The 17,016-nt window shown below is 34.3% G+C and overlaps 1 protein-coding gene across 22 annotated transcripts; it reads left to right on the top strand.

The window, feature by feature from the left end:
- Positions 1-27: 27 nt before the first annotated feature.
- Positions 28-10,008, top strand: LOC129313326 (pentatricopeptide repeat-containing protein At4g37170). Of its 22 annotated transcripts, XM_054956307.1 has the most exons (9): positions 28-390; positions 2,085-5,453; positions 5,732-5,991; positions 6,572-6,663; positions 6,812-6,869; positions 6,996-7,141; positions 8,441-8,539; positions 8,810-9,047; positions 9,823-10,008. In XM_054956307.1, exon 2 carries the CDS (start codon positions 2,706-2,708, stop codon positions 4,749-4,751), a length of 2,046 nt encoding a protein of 681 aa, XP_054812282.1. In that variant the 5' UTR covers positions 28-390; positions 2,085-2,705; the 3' UTR covers positions 4,752-5,453; positions 5,732-5,991; positions 6,572-6,663; positions 6,812-6,869; positions 6,996-7,141; positions 8,441-8,539; positions 8,810-9,047; positions 9,823-10,008. The 22 variants fall into 22 exon arrangements, 21 of the variants coding, with proteins under 21 accessions (XP_054812282.1, XP_054812271.1, XP_054812279.1 ...); XM_054956296.1 differs by adding an exon at positions 438-484 and having other exon boundaries at positions 5,732-6,869; XM_054956304.1 differs by having other exon boundaries at positions 5,732-6,663; positions 6,992-7,141.
- The last annotated feature ends 7,008 nt before the right edge of the window (positions 10,009-17,016 follow it).

Genomic DNA, 17,016 nt, shown 5'->3' on the forward strand with positions numbered 1-17,016 from the left:
CACCCACTCAGACTAATATTCTGTCAGTCGAGCGAACCCTCCCCTCCCCTCCAACGAAACAATGCCTTAGTCTCTCGCGGTTGAGCTTGAGCAGCCTCTCTCTCTCTCTCTCTCTCTCTCTCTCTCTGTGGCATTCCGAGACTTCGACTCTCTGTCACTACTATCAGCCACCTTCTTCTCTGCTCGGCGACATCGACCGTCTTCTTTGCTCGGCGAACCGCAAACGGAGATCTTCAGATCCGGCAACTCGAGTGTCGGTCGAATTGCTCGAGTCTCTCTCTCTCTCTCGTTGCTGTTTCTTCTATGCTCGGCAAACGGCGGCGTTCTCCGGCTTCGCTAAACTCTGTTCAAAACTTCAGAACTTCGATCGTCTCCACCCACGGCCACAAGGTTTTCTTCTTCTTTCTTTTTCTCTCGTCTCCACCCACGGCCACAAGGTTTTCTTCTTCTTTCTTTTTCTCTCGTCTCCACCCACTACCACAAGGTTTTCTTCTTCTTCTTCTTTCTTTTTCTCTCGTCTCCCCCCAGAGGTTTTCTTTGAGTGTTGTACTGTTGTTGGATTATTCTCTGATTCGGTCCTGGTTGTTCTATTGGACAATGGGCATTGTTATGGCGTTTGTGTTGGATTAATCTCTGCTTGGATAAACTTTGAAGTTTGGTTATTATTTTTCATTAATGTAGTTTTGCTACTTGTTTTATTTGAGCTGATTCAATTTGAATTTGTTGTGGAGAGATCTTTATTTACTGAGATACACACCTTTTCTTTCAATATGAGAAAATGGATCTCTAGACTCTGTTGGAACGTAGAAGGATTTGTTAGCACTGAAAATAATAATAAAAAGAATGAGGTGGCTCTAATTGGAGTATTGGGCTGAACCTGAATGAGCTTCCTTGCCTGAATTACTAACTCTAACATTAGTATTTACTTTATTTAAGTGAAAAAAGGATAAAGAATAGTAACATTAAAGGGCGTGGATACTATTAGAGTTAGGAAAACTGGTCAGCGGGCTAGCTTGCCATAATTGGCGGTCTAGGTTAGTTGGAATAGCTCACACTGTAAAATTGACTAGTTAAATCAACTAGTTGACAAGCAAGGTGGCTAGGCTTTCTCCAAAGGTACTGAAAATCTAACAGGGAATTGAATCGATTAAGACACCTATTCAAGGGTTAGTGGTAAAAAATGTAATCAAAAGTTGATTATAAACAAAACATTTTATTAAACAGGTCAAGACATTAGTTTAACAGTTTACTGGGTCAACTGGGTGGGTTGACATGAACTGCCATGCTATGTTTACCCTTAATTTTTCCAATGTAGATGAAGGTTTGAGATGTGTTTGTTTTAAAAATTGCAAAATGTAGTTTGCAAAGTTAGGGAATTGGGATGTTTACGGATTAAAAAAGCTGTAACTGAAGTTAGAAGAAAATTGTGATTGTAACATGATTTATGTTTGGATATCTTTTTTTTTTTCCCTGAAGTTAATTAGACAAACTGAAATTTGTTTGGATGATTTGATTTAAAAGCCAATTGAGATGTATGATGACAAAATAAATGTGAGATTTTTCTTTTTCTTTTTAAAACCAATTTGATATTTTTAGAAAAAAGTATTGAACTTAAAGTTACAAATTTTTAAAAAAGTAGATTACAAATATAAAATACATTGATAAATTAAAAAATAACTATAGTATAACTATAGTTATTTTTTAATTTATAATTTTGAATATTTAGATTCAGAGAAATTGTTACAATATTATCAATATATATTTGTAATAATTATATTTAAGCTTACTATGTATTATAATATAAATAAATTATGATATAATAAGTTTCAGCAAGCTTATTATATTATAATTTAATGTTAGAAATTTTTACATAGACTCGGTACACCATGCCATCTGTGGACAGTCCAATACAAACTTGTCATGTCAACACCAATTGAGTCAAATAAAATCTTATATGATATTATTTTTTATGATTTTATTTTTGGAATTTTCTTTCTTGCCTTCTCTCTCTCTCTCCATCATCATCAATGAAATAATAAATTTATATTTACAACTATCTTACATGATATGTTTTTATTGAACAGTTCACAAATGACAAGGTGCACCAGATTAGTGTAAGAATTTCTCATTTAATACACCAGGCGGGCTCTAAGTTTTACTCAAATTAGTGCGGATTTCTTGCCGCCACTAGTTTTCTTGTCCTCTACTACTCACTAAGTGAAATCAGAGAAACAAAGGGTCAAAGTCAGAGAAACACCAAGTGAAGTCAAACACCCGTTGGGTACGGTGACATTAGAAGTTAGATCATCATTAAACCAAAGCACCCATGAGGTGACTCCCAATGAATCAAGACTGTCCATTGCAATCAGAGGGCTAAAGATGAGGCAACTCATTTGGTGGACGATTTCAATGTCGACTAATGTGTTCAACCATGACTTCCCACTTCCTCGGCTAAAGTTTGAAGACGGCCAACATTGTAGTGTTAGCTCCATTGGAAGCAGTTTGAGCTTGATTAACCATGTTGACCAAAGCCAAGACAACACTCTCATCCATAAATTTCTTGAATCTCATATCCTATGCTAAACTCAAACCTCATAAGGAGCTCTACTTTGCTTCTGAATTTTATAAATTTTGAACTTAAGGTGTGAAGTCCAATTTTGTATTAGCCTTGTACTAGTGACTAGCAAGTTTCAGAGTCTCCGACCATGTGTTTGCTAAGTTTTCGAAGAACTCTATCACTTTCCTGCCAATATTTGTCTGAAAAGTCCGGTTTACACAAAGTCTTCATAAAATCTAGTAATCCCAATGATTTTATTATAAGCCACCTTTGTCGAGAGAGGAAATTTAAGGAAGCCATTGACATCTTAAGTGAACAAAAGCGAGTGAAGGAAGCGGTTCAGTTGCTTGATCACATTGATCGACCCTCTTCTCTAATATACTCAACGCTTATTCAAGTTTGTCTTCAACATCAAGCTCTTGAAGAGGGAAGGAGAGTCCATGCACACACCAAAGCTTCAAACTTTGTGCCTGGGAAAGTCATTTCTAACCGTTTGATTGATATGTATTCAAAATGTGGAAGCCTTGTGGATGCCCAGAAGGTGTTTGATGAGATGACTGATCGAGATTTGTGTTCTTGGAATATTATGATTGCTGGCTATGCTAAGGTTGGACAACTTCAACAAGCTAGGAAGCTGTTTGATGAAATGCTTCAAAGAGATAATTTTTCTTGGACTGCTTTGATATCTGGTTATGTTCGCCATGGCCAACCGAAAGAAGCTATGGAATTGTTTAGAATGATGCAAAGGCATGGTGATTCAAAATTAAATCAATTTACTCTATCTAGTGTGTTGACTGCATCTGCTGCAATTCAAAGTTTACGTTTTGGGAAGGAAATTCATGGACACTTGGTACGAATGGGTTCAAACTTGGACAAGGTGGTTTTAAGTGCTCTTCTAGATATGTATGGCAAGTGCGGGAGTCTAAGGGAAGCTAGGGGCATTTTTGATCAGATGAATAGCAGAGATGTTGTTTCATGGACATCCATGATTGATAGATACTTTGAAGATGGACAGAAAGAAGAGGGATTTGCACTGTTTAGAGACTTGTTGCGGTCAGGCGTGCAACCAAATGAATATACATTTGCCGGAGTTTTAAATGCTTGTGCTGATCTTGCTGCGGAGGACCTGGGTAAGGAGCTTCATTGTTACATGACAAGAGTGGGTTATGATCCCTACTCATTTGCTGTGAGTGCACTTATTCATTTGTACTCAAAGTGTGGGAACATAGAAAATGCGAGAAAAGTTTTCAATCAGATGCCTTGTCTAGATTTAGCATCATGGACTTCTCTTATTGTTGGGTATGCTCAGAATGGTCAACCTGAGAAGGCTCTTCATTTCTTTGATTTACTGCTTAAATCTGGTCTAAAACCTGATCAAGTTACTTTTATTGGGGTTCTTTCAGCTTGTACTCATGCAGGATTAGTGGATAAAGGGCTAGAATATTTCCATTCAATAAAGGAGAAGCATGGATTAACACACACTGCAGATCATTATGCGTGTGTTGTTGATTTGTTGGCAAGATCTGGACGCTTCAAAGAAGCAGAGAATATCATTTGCAAAATGCCTGTAAAGCCAAGTAAATTTCTTTGGGCATCCTTACTTGGAGGATGTAGAATACATGGGAACCTTGAATTGGCTGAACGAGCAGCAAGAGCATTGTTTGAGATAGAACCAGAGAATCCAGCTACCTATATCACTCTGGCCAACATTTATGCTGATGCTGGTATGTGGGGTGAGGTGGCAAAAGTTAGAAAGGCTATGGATGTTAGTGGGTTAGTGAAGCTGCCTGGTAAGAGCTGGATTGAGATAAAAAGACAAGTGCATGTGTTCCTAGTTGGTGACACGTCTCACCCAAGATCAAATGACATACTTGAGTTCTTGGGGGAACTCTTTCAGAAAATGAAAGAGGAGGGATATGTGCCAGACACAAACTTTGTGCTACATGATGTGGAGGAGGAGCAGAAAGAGCAAAACCTTTCCTACCACAGTGAGAAGCTTGCAGTTGCTTTTGGAGTCATTTCAACTCCACCAGGAACACCAATCAAAGTTTTTAAGAACTTAAGAACTTGTGTAGACTGTCACACTGCTATCAAATATATCTCCAAGATTGTTCAAAGAAAGATAATTGTGAGGGATTCAAATCGGTTTCATTGTTTTGATGATGGAAGCTGCTCATGCAAAGACTATTGGTAATGATTCACTTAAACAGGCTTGCCTAGTATTATGACCTGAGAGTGAATTGACATCCTCATTCTGATCTTGCAAAAGTTGCAGCATGCCACAGCTGCATCATTAAGTGTTCCTAATCTTTCAAGAGGGTGATGCTGTCAAACAAACTAATTGGATGCCACACTAATCTACACTAGTGATGTGAGATCACGAAGCATGCCATAGAGGATTGGGACATTGAGAAGTCAACCAATGGTATCTTATCTTAAAGAAGTTTACGTGAAAAAACTTATAACAAGGATTAAAGACATTTATGTCTAGCCTCCTGTATTTAGTTAAAGTGAAATTGATGTAGAAAATTGTGGCGATAGTACTATTCCTTCTTTTAAGGAGGTGAAGATAATGAGGGTGGTAATGACCACTTCTGTGACATTTTCGTTTTGTTTCACTTTGAGAGCAGGGGATCGGATTTCAGTTTTATACTTCCTGCACCATTCTCTAGGGCCAGCACCTTATGAATTGTGGTGTAAGCAGGAATTGATCTTTGCCTAAATTTTAAAATGGAATGGTGAGTGATGCCTCGCGATGATTTGCTTCTCCAAGAAAGGTTGTTCTTGCCTACTTGAAGAATTAGATGAAGTTATTGATTCTATATTATTGTTACTTGTCAGTGACAAATACAGCTGATTTAAGGGTGGTTGATCATTTCACACATTTAGATATGAGGTTGTTGCACGTTTTCTATTGTAACTCATTGCTTAAGCAGATACTTTTTTGGTCATTTTTGATGATATTAGTGTTGTATATTGTCTCACACACTCTAGAATTTCTTTTATTTTACAGAAATGAAATCAAGATTTTCTATACATAAACTTTCCTTGACATTTAAATTTCTTTATTGAATAAATACATTGCTCACAAATTATTATTTTAAACAAATCTTTTGGTCTTCTTTTATACCATTTGACAATTAATGATCTTAATATCATTTCATCTGTTTGAAGGATAGAAGCATGGCTACCATGAGTTTTTCAGAACTGTAAATCCTGATGAACATTTATTGGATTGGAATTTTCCTGCATCCCTTGGTTTGTTGGAAATGCTCTTCATTCATTCTATTATCAAATATGAAGTGCTTGTGAATGTTGTCACTTCAAGGCCTGCATGCATTAAGGGTAGCTCCTAAGTTGATTGGGGAATTCATCCATTTGCGCTATTTGGATAGACACAAGTATTGGAAGTTTGCCCAGTCCTAATTGGATGTGTAAGTTGTATAATTTATAGACATTGGTCTTGTGATTTTGCCGGCCTCTTAAGATGTTACCAAATGACATGCAATATCTTGTCAATCTTCACCATTTGGATCTGTCCTCATGAGACAGGATTGCAAGTTTGCCAAACTCATTGTGAAAATTATACAATCTACAAACATTGAAGTTGGAATCTTGTTGGCATCTGTAGATGTTGCCATTTCATTGTTTAATCAGCTTTGACTTCTTATTTACATAACAATCGATCTTTTTTAAAGATCATACTATTAACAAATTGTTGGCCCTCCCTCCTCTCCATTCTACATATGGTCATGATCAATAGGTGTAAATCCAAGCTGGTATGATCAATCTCATCTTGAGCATTATTCAACATTATAGATTGAATCACAACTGTACTAGTTGCTGTAGCTTTTCCTGAACAATGATTGCAAGGTTGTGCCTTTTTCTTGCCTTTTGGGCTAGAGAGATTCTTTGGTAGACTAAGTCCATGTGAACTAGTCGTTTGGTTGTGTCAGAAGTAGGATGCACTGATAAGAAACCTGACATATTCATGTGTGCTCCTCCTTGGTTCAGTCAACAAATCTAGATGGGCTGTCTATCCATGAATCTGAGCCTAACCTTTAGGGGAATTAGCAAGGAAGGGAAATGAAGAGTCACGGGAGGTGGTATGACATAAAACTTGATGTCAGATTTGTTGAATATGACTGCGTAGCCTTTGTGAACATCACTTGAAGTAGGACTTGTAAAGTGTTTGTCAAGTAAATATTATATTTATTGATGGTTGATTTTTATTTTCATGTCGGCTTTCAAAAGGAAATTGTCAAAGCAGCAGAGACGTTTACAACAATGGGTTATAAGCATATTGAAGCAGGTGATTTGTTTTTCTCATGTGAATGCAGTTCATGCTTAACACTCATGATAATAAGAAGCACCTTTCAACTGTGTACAATGAAATTGTTTTCGAGCAAACATTATAAACAGTCTCCATGGTAGACAGGAATGGAGCTTTCTGAGGTTTGCTGTAGATATGGAGCAGAGAATAGCAGTGAAAACATATTGCCTAAGGCTGCATCAGTATATGGTGATGCTCGCAGACATGTTGAAAAGGAGCAAGAAGAATTCAATCAGCTTGTGTCTTCACTGGTTGACTTTTCATGTTTTCCATTTGAATAATTATTAACTATTAATGCTATTTAAAAAATGAGTAATTATCAGTCGTTGGTGCTGCTTCATTTGACTTTTGAATGCTCTGAACTGTTTACTAGAATCAAATTTTGGTTTCTACAGTCCCTCCCTTTAATTTCAGTTGTTTTATACTAGTCTTGTACCAAGACAAGGGAGTGTCATGCTTTCAGAATTATCATATGATATATTAATTGTCCAGGACTTAATTCTATAGTACTATCATCTTTGTCATTTTGGGTTCTACACTAAATATATTAAGTTGAAGTTTCCACTTGAAAGCAAAGCAAGCTTGGGTCACCAAATTTTGTGTTCCAAGCAGCATGTGCCAAGTGTTGAGCTTGAACGATTAACTTAGTGATTGGTCACCAAAATTGACAAGGCATTATACTTAATTTGGATGCTTGAAAGGTAGATCTTCAAGGTGCTAATGGGGGATGAAAACTTTCCATGTTGCTACTTTTGCTACCTTCCACTGTTTGTAGGATTCCTCTTACCATGCCATATGGCGACGTTGATATATTTAAATTTCCAAATTTCACATAATTTTGGCACTATTTAGTCTTTGCATGTGTGAAACCTTCCCCATTTCATTTTTAAATTTAGTTATATTTGAGTTGAATGATACAATTGTTTACAATATTCTGTTATTAGATAGATCAGAATATACGGTAAATTGCTATTTGGCTTCTATGACAATATTGATAGACCTCCACTCTACTTTCAAAATCCACATATACCCACTTACCGCTTCCCCAAAGCCTTTTTTTAAAATTTCATCACACTCTTTCCGTCCAACAAGGGTGGAAATCAACATGCAAAAATAAATGAGGTATGTGTAGGTCTTGAAACTAGAGGGGATTTCTGTGTTATTTGCAATTTATATTTTGAAAAAAAAAAAACCCATTTTTCTGGCACTTGAGAGATGACCTCATCAGCAATTTGATTCTTCAGAATGTTTGTACCATTTGGTACATAAAACTATGAATTTCTTCTTTTCCAAAAAAATTGGATTCATTCCAACTCCACCCTTGGGTGCTAACGTGACGGTGACACAATCTTTAAAGGATAAAAAATTATGTGCAGTCGCAACAAAATTATGCTCAGGTACTAGAGCAGTACAAAACAACTATAGAGTAATGAGTATCGATGTTGATAATGATTTCATTTTTTGACTGAAATGACTGAGAGGATTTTTGTCTTGTATTTTTTTTAAATCTATCGGGGCAGCAAGATGAATCCTATGTTTTTACTTTCCAGGTTTTGGACCCCTTAAGATCAATGATCTATGGTGCACATTTGGAGGATGCTTGCCATCTTGGTCAGTGATATAGTCGGATGAGACAAGCAGAGGCAGTGGTAAGTCAAGAGTTGGAACAGTTCCTTAATCTGTACACTTAACCAGTTACTTTGGCCCAATGGGAACTTCCAGTATTATCTGTGGCATGCAGTATGCAGTAAATTTGTGGGTTCTTATCTCTGTTTGGTGCATTCTAGTGGCCAGAAAGAAAAATTTGTATCCAAGGCTATGTTAAGTCATTATCTTGGTTCAACATTCATTTAGACATTGATATTCCTACTTTTAGTTCAGTATTATAACTTGATTTGGTTTTAAAATTTCAATCGTAGGGAGGAGACATCAAGAAGACAAGCACGTGTAAGAGCGGCCCCAACTGCAAAAAATGTTGTAGAACTGCTTGCTTTAGAAGCCAAGATGCAAGAACTAAAAGTGAACATGGCTGTTCTGGGTAAAGAAGCTGCAGCTGCATTGGCTGCTGTCGAGGCACAACAGCAAAGATTGACATTCTAGAGACTTGTTGCTATGGTATGCGCTTACACATGGACATGCTTGATAATATAAGCTTGGGTAAATCACTTTTCCCTTCTGTGATCCTCCCTTGTTATATCTACTCTCCCTTTCCTCAAACTGAAAAAAAAGCAACCTACAAAAAGAGTAGTATTGGCCAAATACCCTCAACCACAGAATTGATTTTTGATAATTGAAAATGCAACTTATGAAAACGTGTATTTCTTAATTTTTATGCCAATATTTACTTTTGTTAAATACAATAAACTAAAATATATCTATTTGTTGTTGTTATATTTATAATAGTGCTTATGTTGATTAACTATTTATATTTTGTACAATAAACATGTTATTGTTATGAATTAAATATTACCTTCTTGAAATAATTTTTCCTTTTTCTTGATTTAAAGAAGCGGTTAGGTTATGCATAGAGAAGTGCTTAGATAGTTATTTTGAGTTTTAATCATTTGAGGGTATATTGGTCAAAATGGGTAAAACTTGTAGCTTATCTTGCCCCATGTTTTGCTCTCAATACTACTATCTGGTATATGGTACAATTGGGTTAGACTTGAACATTGTTGGATCAAATTGTGGGTAGTTTTCATCTTTTCCTGATGCTATTTTTGTTATCCACAAGGCTTAGATCCTCGACCTTCCTTAAGGGGAATTGAATCTTTTTCACTTGGTCTTTTGCTTTTACTAGAGGGGGAGTAATATCTTCAAATAGAGTATAGGTTTGTATAATTAAGTTGATTGTCATGGAAGCAAGAATAATTTACCCTTTACGTAATTATTTCGGATTTTGATTATAGAGATTGTGTTTATGCTTTTGTAGGTTGAAGGGGAAAAAACTTTTCATACAAGAGTTGCAGCCATTCTTGGTGAAATTGAAGCTGAGGCGTGAACCAGATCTACTGATTTTTTTTTTTTCCAGGGATGTTTATATGATTTTATTACTTCCGTTTTGCTTCCTGTTCTTTGGGCTGTGTTCATTATCTAGCAATAAAATTTCTTCTCTAAACTTTTCAATGATGGAGAGGATTCATCTAGTAACTTGGAGGATTTAGTAACTGGTGAAGGAGAACAAAATTTGTCATTCTATCGAAAAATACGTGATAAGGAGGTAAAGGAAGCTCTTAAGAAAATGGCAAATGGTAGAGCTAACGGACCTGATTGTATATCTATCGAAGCGTGGAAATGTTTAGGTGAAGAAGGGGTGAGATGGTTAACTAAGTTATTTAATGTGATTTTACGGTCCAAGAAAATGCCTGATGAGTGGAGGAGAAGTACATTAATTCCTATTTATAAAAATAAAGGAGATATTCAGAATTGTACTAACTATAGAGGGACTAAACTCATGAGCCACACAATGAAATTGTGGGAGAAAGTAATTGAGCACAGGTTGAGATTGGAGACAAGTATTTCTGAGAATCAATTTGGTTTTATGCCAGGTAGATCAACTACAGAGGCGATTTATCTACTAAGGGGATTAATGGAAAAGTATCGTTGTAAAGATAAAGATCTACACATGGTTTTTATTGATTTGGAAAAAGCTTATGACCGTATACCAAGAGAAGTGCTTTGGAAAGCGTTGGAAAAAAGGGAGTACGGATTGCTTATATAAAGCCATACAAGATATGTATGAGGGGGTAAAAACTAGTATAAGAACGCCTAGTGGTCAAACAAAGGATTTTCCTATAAAGATTGGACTACATCAGGGATCATCTCTGAGTCCTTATTTGTTCAACTTGATTTTAAATGTTTTGACGGAACATATTCAAGAGGAAATCCCGAAATGTATGCTCTTTGCGGATGATATAGTTCTTATAGCAGAGACAAGAGAAGAGGTTAATTGCAAACTTGAGTTATGGAGGAGGACATTGGAGTCGAAAGGTTTTCGTCTGAGTAGAAGTAAGACGGAATATTTATATTGTAAATTTGGTAAAGGACTATTCGAAAATAATTTCGAAGTGAAATTGGGAGATCAAATTATACCTCAAGTGGAAAAGTTTAGATATTTGGGAGCCATTATTCAAAATGATGGCGAAATCAGTGGAGATATTTCACATAGAATTCAAGCTGGGTGGTTTAATTGGAGAAAAGCTAAAGGAGTTATTTGTGACCGTAGGGTGCCTAATAAACTTAAAGGAAAGTTTTATCGTACTGCTATCAGACCGGCAATGTTATATAGTAGTGAATGCTGGGCTCTAACGGGACAGCAAGAGCATAAAGTTGGAGTAGCAGAGATGAGAATGTTACGATGGATGTGCGGACATACACGTAAAGATAAAATTCGAAATGAGCACATACGTGAAAAAGTGAGGGTGGCACCTATTGAGGAAAAAATGGTAGAAAATCGGTTGAGATGGTTTGGGCATGTACAAAGAAGACCAAGGGAGGCACCAGTGAGAAGAGTGGAACATATAACTTTGAGTCCGATTAAGAGAGGTAGAGGAAGGCCTAAGAGAACACTCTTGGAAGTTGTTGAACGTGATCTCTTAATTAATAATATTTCTAAAAGCTTAATAAATGATAGAGCACAATGGCGTCTTGCAATCCATGTAGCCGACCCCACCTAGTGGGATAAAGGCTTGTTGTTGTTGTTGTTGTTGTATTGGAACGTTGTCTCAGATGGTTTCAGAGAGACAGAGGAATGAATCTGCGCCTCCAGTTGATTTCAATGGCTCTATCCGAACTACATATTTCTTGGCTGAAGCATGTTACATATGCCGTGTCTTGCTTCCTTTTTGCCTGTTGCAAGTTCCTACATGATATGTGATTCTTGTTTTAACTTTTGCATAAAATTTGTATATTAATTTATTGCTGAATAATATTAAATAATTTTATTATTATTATTATTATTATTATTATTATTACAAAGAAGCAGTGTCTTTAGGTAAGTGTCATGAGATCAGGAACGTGTCTAGAATTGAACTTCAAAACTTGGAAACCATGTTAGGACTGCTGAAGATTTTTAACAAATTTTTTTTTTATAGTATTATGACAATTTTCAACTTTGTCCTAAGTTACATTTTGTCGCCAAAAACTATTCTAATTTAATTTCCATTATGAAGTTATCTCAGGTTTTAAACATTAGTTTTAAGCATGATTTATATATTTATATTTTTATGTATAATCTGACATCTTCTAGACAAGGATATCTCTCCCAGGGCTTTTTTAAATTTACATGGAATTTAACTGAGACCATGTATTTCAGTGACCAATTTTTATTCTTAAAAAATAAATAAAATTTTTATTTGGTTTCTTAAAATATATAATTTATTATACTAACATGGGATTTGCATGATGCGTTTGGATTGAATAAGTTGTTTTCTATCTTGTGCAATGTGAATAGTGCAATTTCATATTTTTATATTTTATTTTATTAATGTTGATATTTATTTCAGCGTCTCAAATTTATTATTTAGTTTTATTTATCTTTTTTTTTGGGTTAAATGGTCAAATGATCAATTAAAGCCAATAAAAATTACAACTCATTAGTTCGTAAAGGTAAAGAAAAGAAAAGAAAACAAAGAATACAATGTTAACTGATATGTTTCACCAATACTAAGCTTAAAGGAACAGAGCATATGTTGAATATCTTATAGAATAATACTTTCTTATTGATGAGATTGGAAAAGAAAGAAGTCTCTATTATGCTCATGCCCTAAAATAAGGTGTGACCGGCATGCAAAACCTGAACTCTTTAAATTTTAATTTAAAAAAAATTTTAATTTGATATTTTAAATTCTTTAGTAATGGGATTAAAAATTCTTATCATTCTTTTCACATAAACAAAAAGAATCATAAAAAATTAACAAAATTTTCCAAAATTTTTACAACAAAAAATTTATAACAGGTCAACAACAAAGAGTTACACTCCATGCCAATATAACAATTTCCAATGCATGTTAGCTAATTTCAGTAGTTAATATTTTAGCCAACAAATTACGTGTACACATATTTAAACTAAAAATAAAGATATATCAGTTTTACATCATAATTATATCTCACCAATGTTAGCTAGTTTCAGAATTATATCCAACCAATTTCATCCAAAATGTCAGCTAATTTTAGTAGTTAGCATTTTAACTATCCTTAAATTTCCAGGAGACTAGTGATACATGCACATTTTCACAATTAATGCTATTCAAATTAAGCAGTCCGATCTAAAGTTGGGATTAAAAGAACATGAAGTTGTCCATGGATTACACAACGGAAAAAAACTCATTTCTAAAGTTTGATTCTTGGTTTATTCAATTACATTAATAATATTCCCAACTCATGTTAGATGGTCTCAGTAGTAATCACATGTGCACACATTTAAACCAGAAATAAATATATATCAATATTATATCTCATGAATGTTAGCTAATTTCATAATTATATCCAACCAATTTTATCAAAAATGTTAGCTAATTTCCTTGTACATCTTGCTTTCCTTTGTAGACAAAAGGAGGCAGTTTTCTCTAAGCTCCACATCCCATTTTTTTAGGAGTTGAGGCAAGGGAGGGGCAAATATGGACCATCAAGATTTTTTAATTTTATTTTTAAATTTATATTTATTAAAATAAAAAATATATACAAATTATAAAAATTTAATAAATTTGCTTATCAATTTAGACAGTTTAAATTTAATATAGATAGTCCAAATTTAATATTAAAATTTTTTGATAAGTTAATTGCTCTATCTAAAGCATATCTGTACTCTCCAAGTATATCTAAAAAATTAATTTAAATTTTTAATATTAAATTTAAATCATTCATATTAAATTTGAATTGTCATATTGATGAGTATATCTATTAAAATTTTTTATAATTTTTATATGTTTTATTTTAATAAATATAAATTTAAAAATGTGAGGGAGGGGCAAAGGAGGCCAACTCTATTTTTTTAGGTCATTTTCTGCAATTTGTTCCTAAATTTCCTCCACTTCCACCTTTTTAAAAGGCAATGCATTAAGTCGTCCTATCAACCACATGTGTTCTAGTAAACTTGAGTTGAGCTTGGGCAAGAGTTAAATTTTAGCCCAAATAATTTAACTTCCTCTATTCTAGACGCTTGAGGTGGGCTTAGAGCCTAAAGATATATTTTAGTCCAAATAGTGCCGGAGAGTAAGAGAACTAATGGATGGTGGTCGCCTCATTTCTTCAATTGTATATATAATATGAATTCTTTGTAGAAAAATTGAATAATCCACATACTTTTGTTTAATTAAAAATAGCTAAATTATTTAACTTAGCTAACAATGAAATTGAAAAGTCGATATGCTGGCAGTAAAACGATATTGTAAATATATTATATTTGCAATTTTGTTTGGTCATCGTTGACTTGCCCCTTCTGATCATGAACGCACAACTTATAAGCAACAACAAAACAACAATAACAAGTCTATTCTACTAGGTGAGATCAGCTATATAGATGATACAATGTCATTGTGTTCTATCATTTATCAAGTTTTTAGAAATGTTATTAATTAAGAAATCATTTACCTCCTCTACCTCTCTTGACAAAATTTAAAGTTATTTGTTCTACTCTCCTCTCAGATGTCTTTTATGATCTTCTTTGTATATGTTCAAATCATCTAAAATAATTTTTTATTATTTTTCTTTCAATATGTGCGACTCTCACTTTTTCCTGTATGCGCACAAGTTATAAGCAAAATCATAAATTAAATTTTCTCATTGAAGCCCACTAATGCACATTTTTCCTATAACTTACTCTTTAACCACGTCAATTAAACAATAAATTAAACCCCAATGCTTAATTTGGTTAAATCCATACATTTTGTTTAATTAAAACTGGCTACTTCATTTAAGATAAATATGTAAGAAATTATCCGGCGGGTGGGGGGAAGGCGTTTTGTTGATATTTTGGCGTACACATTGAGATTGTAAAAGTGTCTTTTCAATATATTGAATGTTTTTGTTTAGTCGTTACGATTGAATTGTCCTTTCTTATACTACAATAAGTCAATATAAAGAAAAATCGTACGCCTCGATCACCCAATATCACGAGTGAGTGACTAATACATTCAAAAGTGATTGGAAATCCCTTGTCATTATAAAATTGATTATGAGAAACATAATTATTGATCCCTACGATTTTATTATTGATCTATGTATTGTTTTATATTCCTGGTTCCTCTAGTTTTTTTCACCTACAGTTAGTCCCACTGCTTCTAAACATTTCTGACAGAGACGATGATATAGCGCCAACGGTGTTAAATCATTAGTTCTATAATTAAAGGTGTTAAATCTCTTGTGGTAAATATCAAAATAAGGATGAGGTGATATTCTAATATGCGAATGGAAAAAAAAAAAAAAGAGAAGGGAAGGGCAAAGGCTTAAACAACGAAAGCACCATGCGCAAAAATCAAAGCTATTTAACTAAGTTAAAAATTTGATTAAGCGAACTTGATCCACATACCAGGAATCACTTTTCAACCCAGACAAATGTCATTGCCAGAATAGTCTTTATCGGAAAGTGATCATCGACTCGTTCTAATTTAAACATACCAGCATCTCTATTAACACAGTTAATTGCACGTCAAATATTAGTGCTGCACCATCATCTCTCTGATAATATTTGAAAGTATGGGGACTAACGTTGCATATGGAAAATACTAGAGAGATTTGAAACATTAAAAAAAAATATAGGAATCAATAACAAAATATGATAAAACTACGAGGACTAATAGTTGTGTTTTTCCAATTGAATAACACAAACAACTCTTGAAATTGACAGTCAATAAATATTGTTCCTAATACTACCGCTAAGTTCTTTCTTATAGGACCACCGCATAAATTTCATATTAATAATTGTTCTCTCACGTTTATGTATGCCTTTCACAGTGGATTCAATATTCTTCACCCGTAGGAGTATGAGAAGAGGCAGCTAACTAAATTAAGAACATATGAATTTATCACACACGACTTTGAAAAAGTTGCTCAATCATCATATATACAAATTTCAGTAAGTAGGGCATGCGTGGTTGCCGGCCACATGTCTGGCTCCAATAATAATGGATGAGGCTTCTCTTTTATTTCTTCAATTCTATATGTTGTAGGAACTTAATTACTTGACATCCGCTTAACTGTTTTCCTTTATAAAAACTTTTATTTGATTCAAAATTGATTTTTTTATTAAGTTAATCTCCAAAGAGCTTTACTCTCATTGAAGAATTGTGTGTATATATAATAGCCTTCTCCACCATCCTCTTCAATCAAATAAGCCTTAAACTTATCCAACATGCCAAATCTTTGTTTTCATTTCTCCTTCTCTTCTCCATGTTCTCACTGCTTTCTCTAATGGTTTGTACCACTTTATGTTGCAACAATTTTAGTATGAATGATGAATTGGTGCTTCTTGCTTTCAGGTATTCAGTGAAGGACCCTTACAATCACTTGGCTAATTGGTCCAACTCTTCTTCCATTTACAATTGGGTTGGGGTTACATGTCATACTCACTATCAGAAAGTAAGAATCCTAAATCTTGGTGAAATGGGTTTGAAGGGCACCTTACCCTCACAAATCGAAAATCTATCCTTTTTAGTCAAACTCGACCTTCATAGGAACAACTTTTATGGTGAACTACCAAAAAGTTTGCTCTGGTTACACCATTTGAAAATTCTTGATTTGAGTAATAATGAATTCAATGGAGAAATTCCAGCATGGATAGGAAGCTTATTCACACTCCAACACTTGTTTCTCAATGATAATCGTTTTGGGGGTATTATTTCTCCAAGTGTAATCAATCTCTCAAAATTAGAGACTTTGGATTGGAGTTTTAATTCTCTTGAAGGATCCATTCCACTTGAGATTGGAAGACTTCACTTCAACATCTTAAGGTTTTAAATATTTCAACAAACAAGCTATCAGGAAGTATACCTCCAACTATTTCTAACTTATCCTCATTGGAGCTGGTGAATTTGTTTAACAACTTACAAGGTACGCCTTGCATAATATGTCATGGAAGTATATCTTTTGCATAATAATCTTAAATTCATGAAATATTCTTCGAATTCCT

This window comes from Prosopis cineraria, unplaced genomic scaffold (assembly GCF_029017545.1).
Source record: "Prosopis cineraria cultivar Desert tree isolate PC_DT_omini unplaced genomic scaffold, ASM2901754v1 PC6, whole genome shotgun sequence".
In the NCBI taxonomy this organism is placed as follows: Eukaryota; Viridiplantae; Streptophyta; class Magnoliopsida; order Fabales; family Fabaceae; genus Prosopis; species Prosopis cineraria.

Coding starts and splice junctions, on each gene's coding strand:
- LOC129313326 (XM_054956295.1), top strand. CDS start 2,706: ATGTGTTTGCTAAGTTTTCGAAGAACTCTATCACTTTCCTGCCAATAT.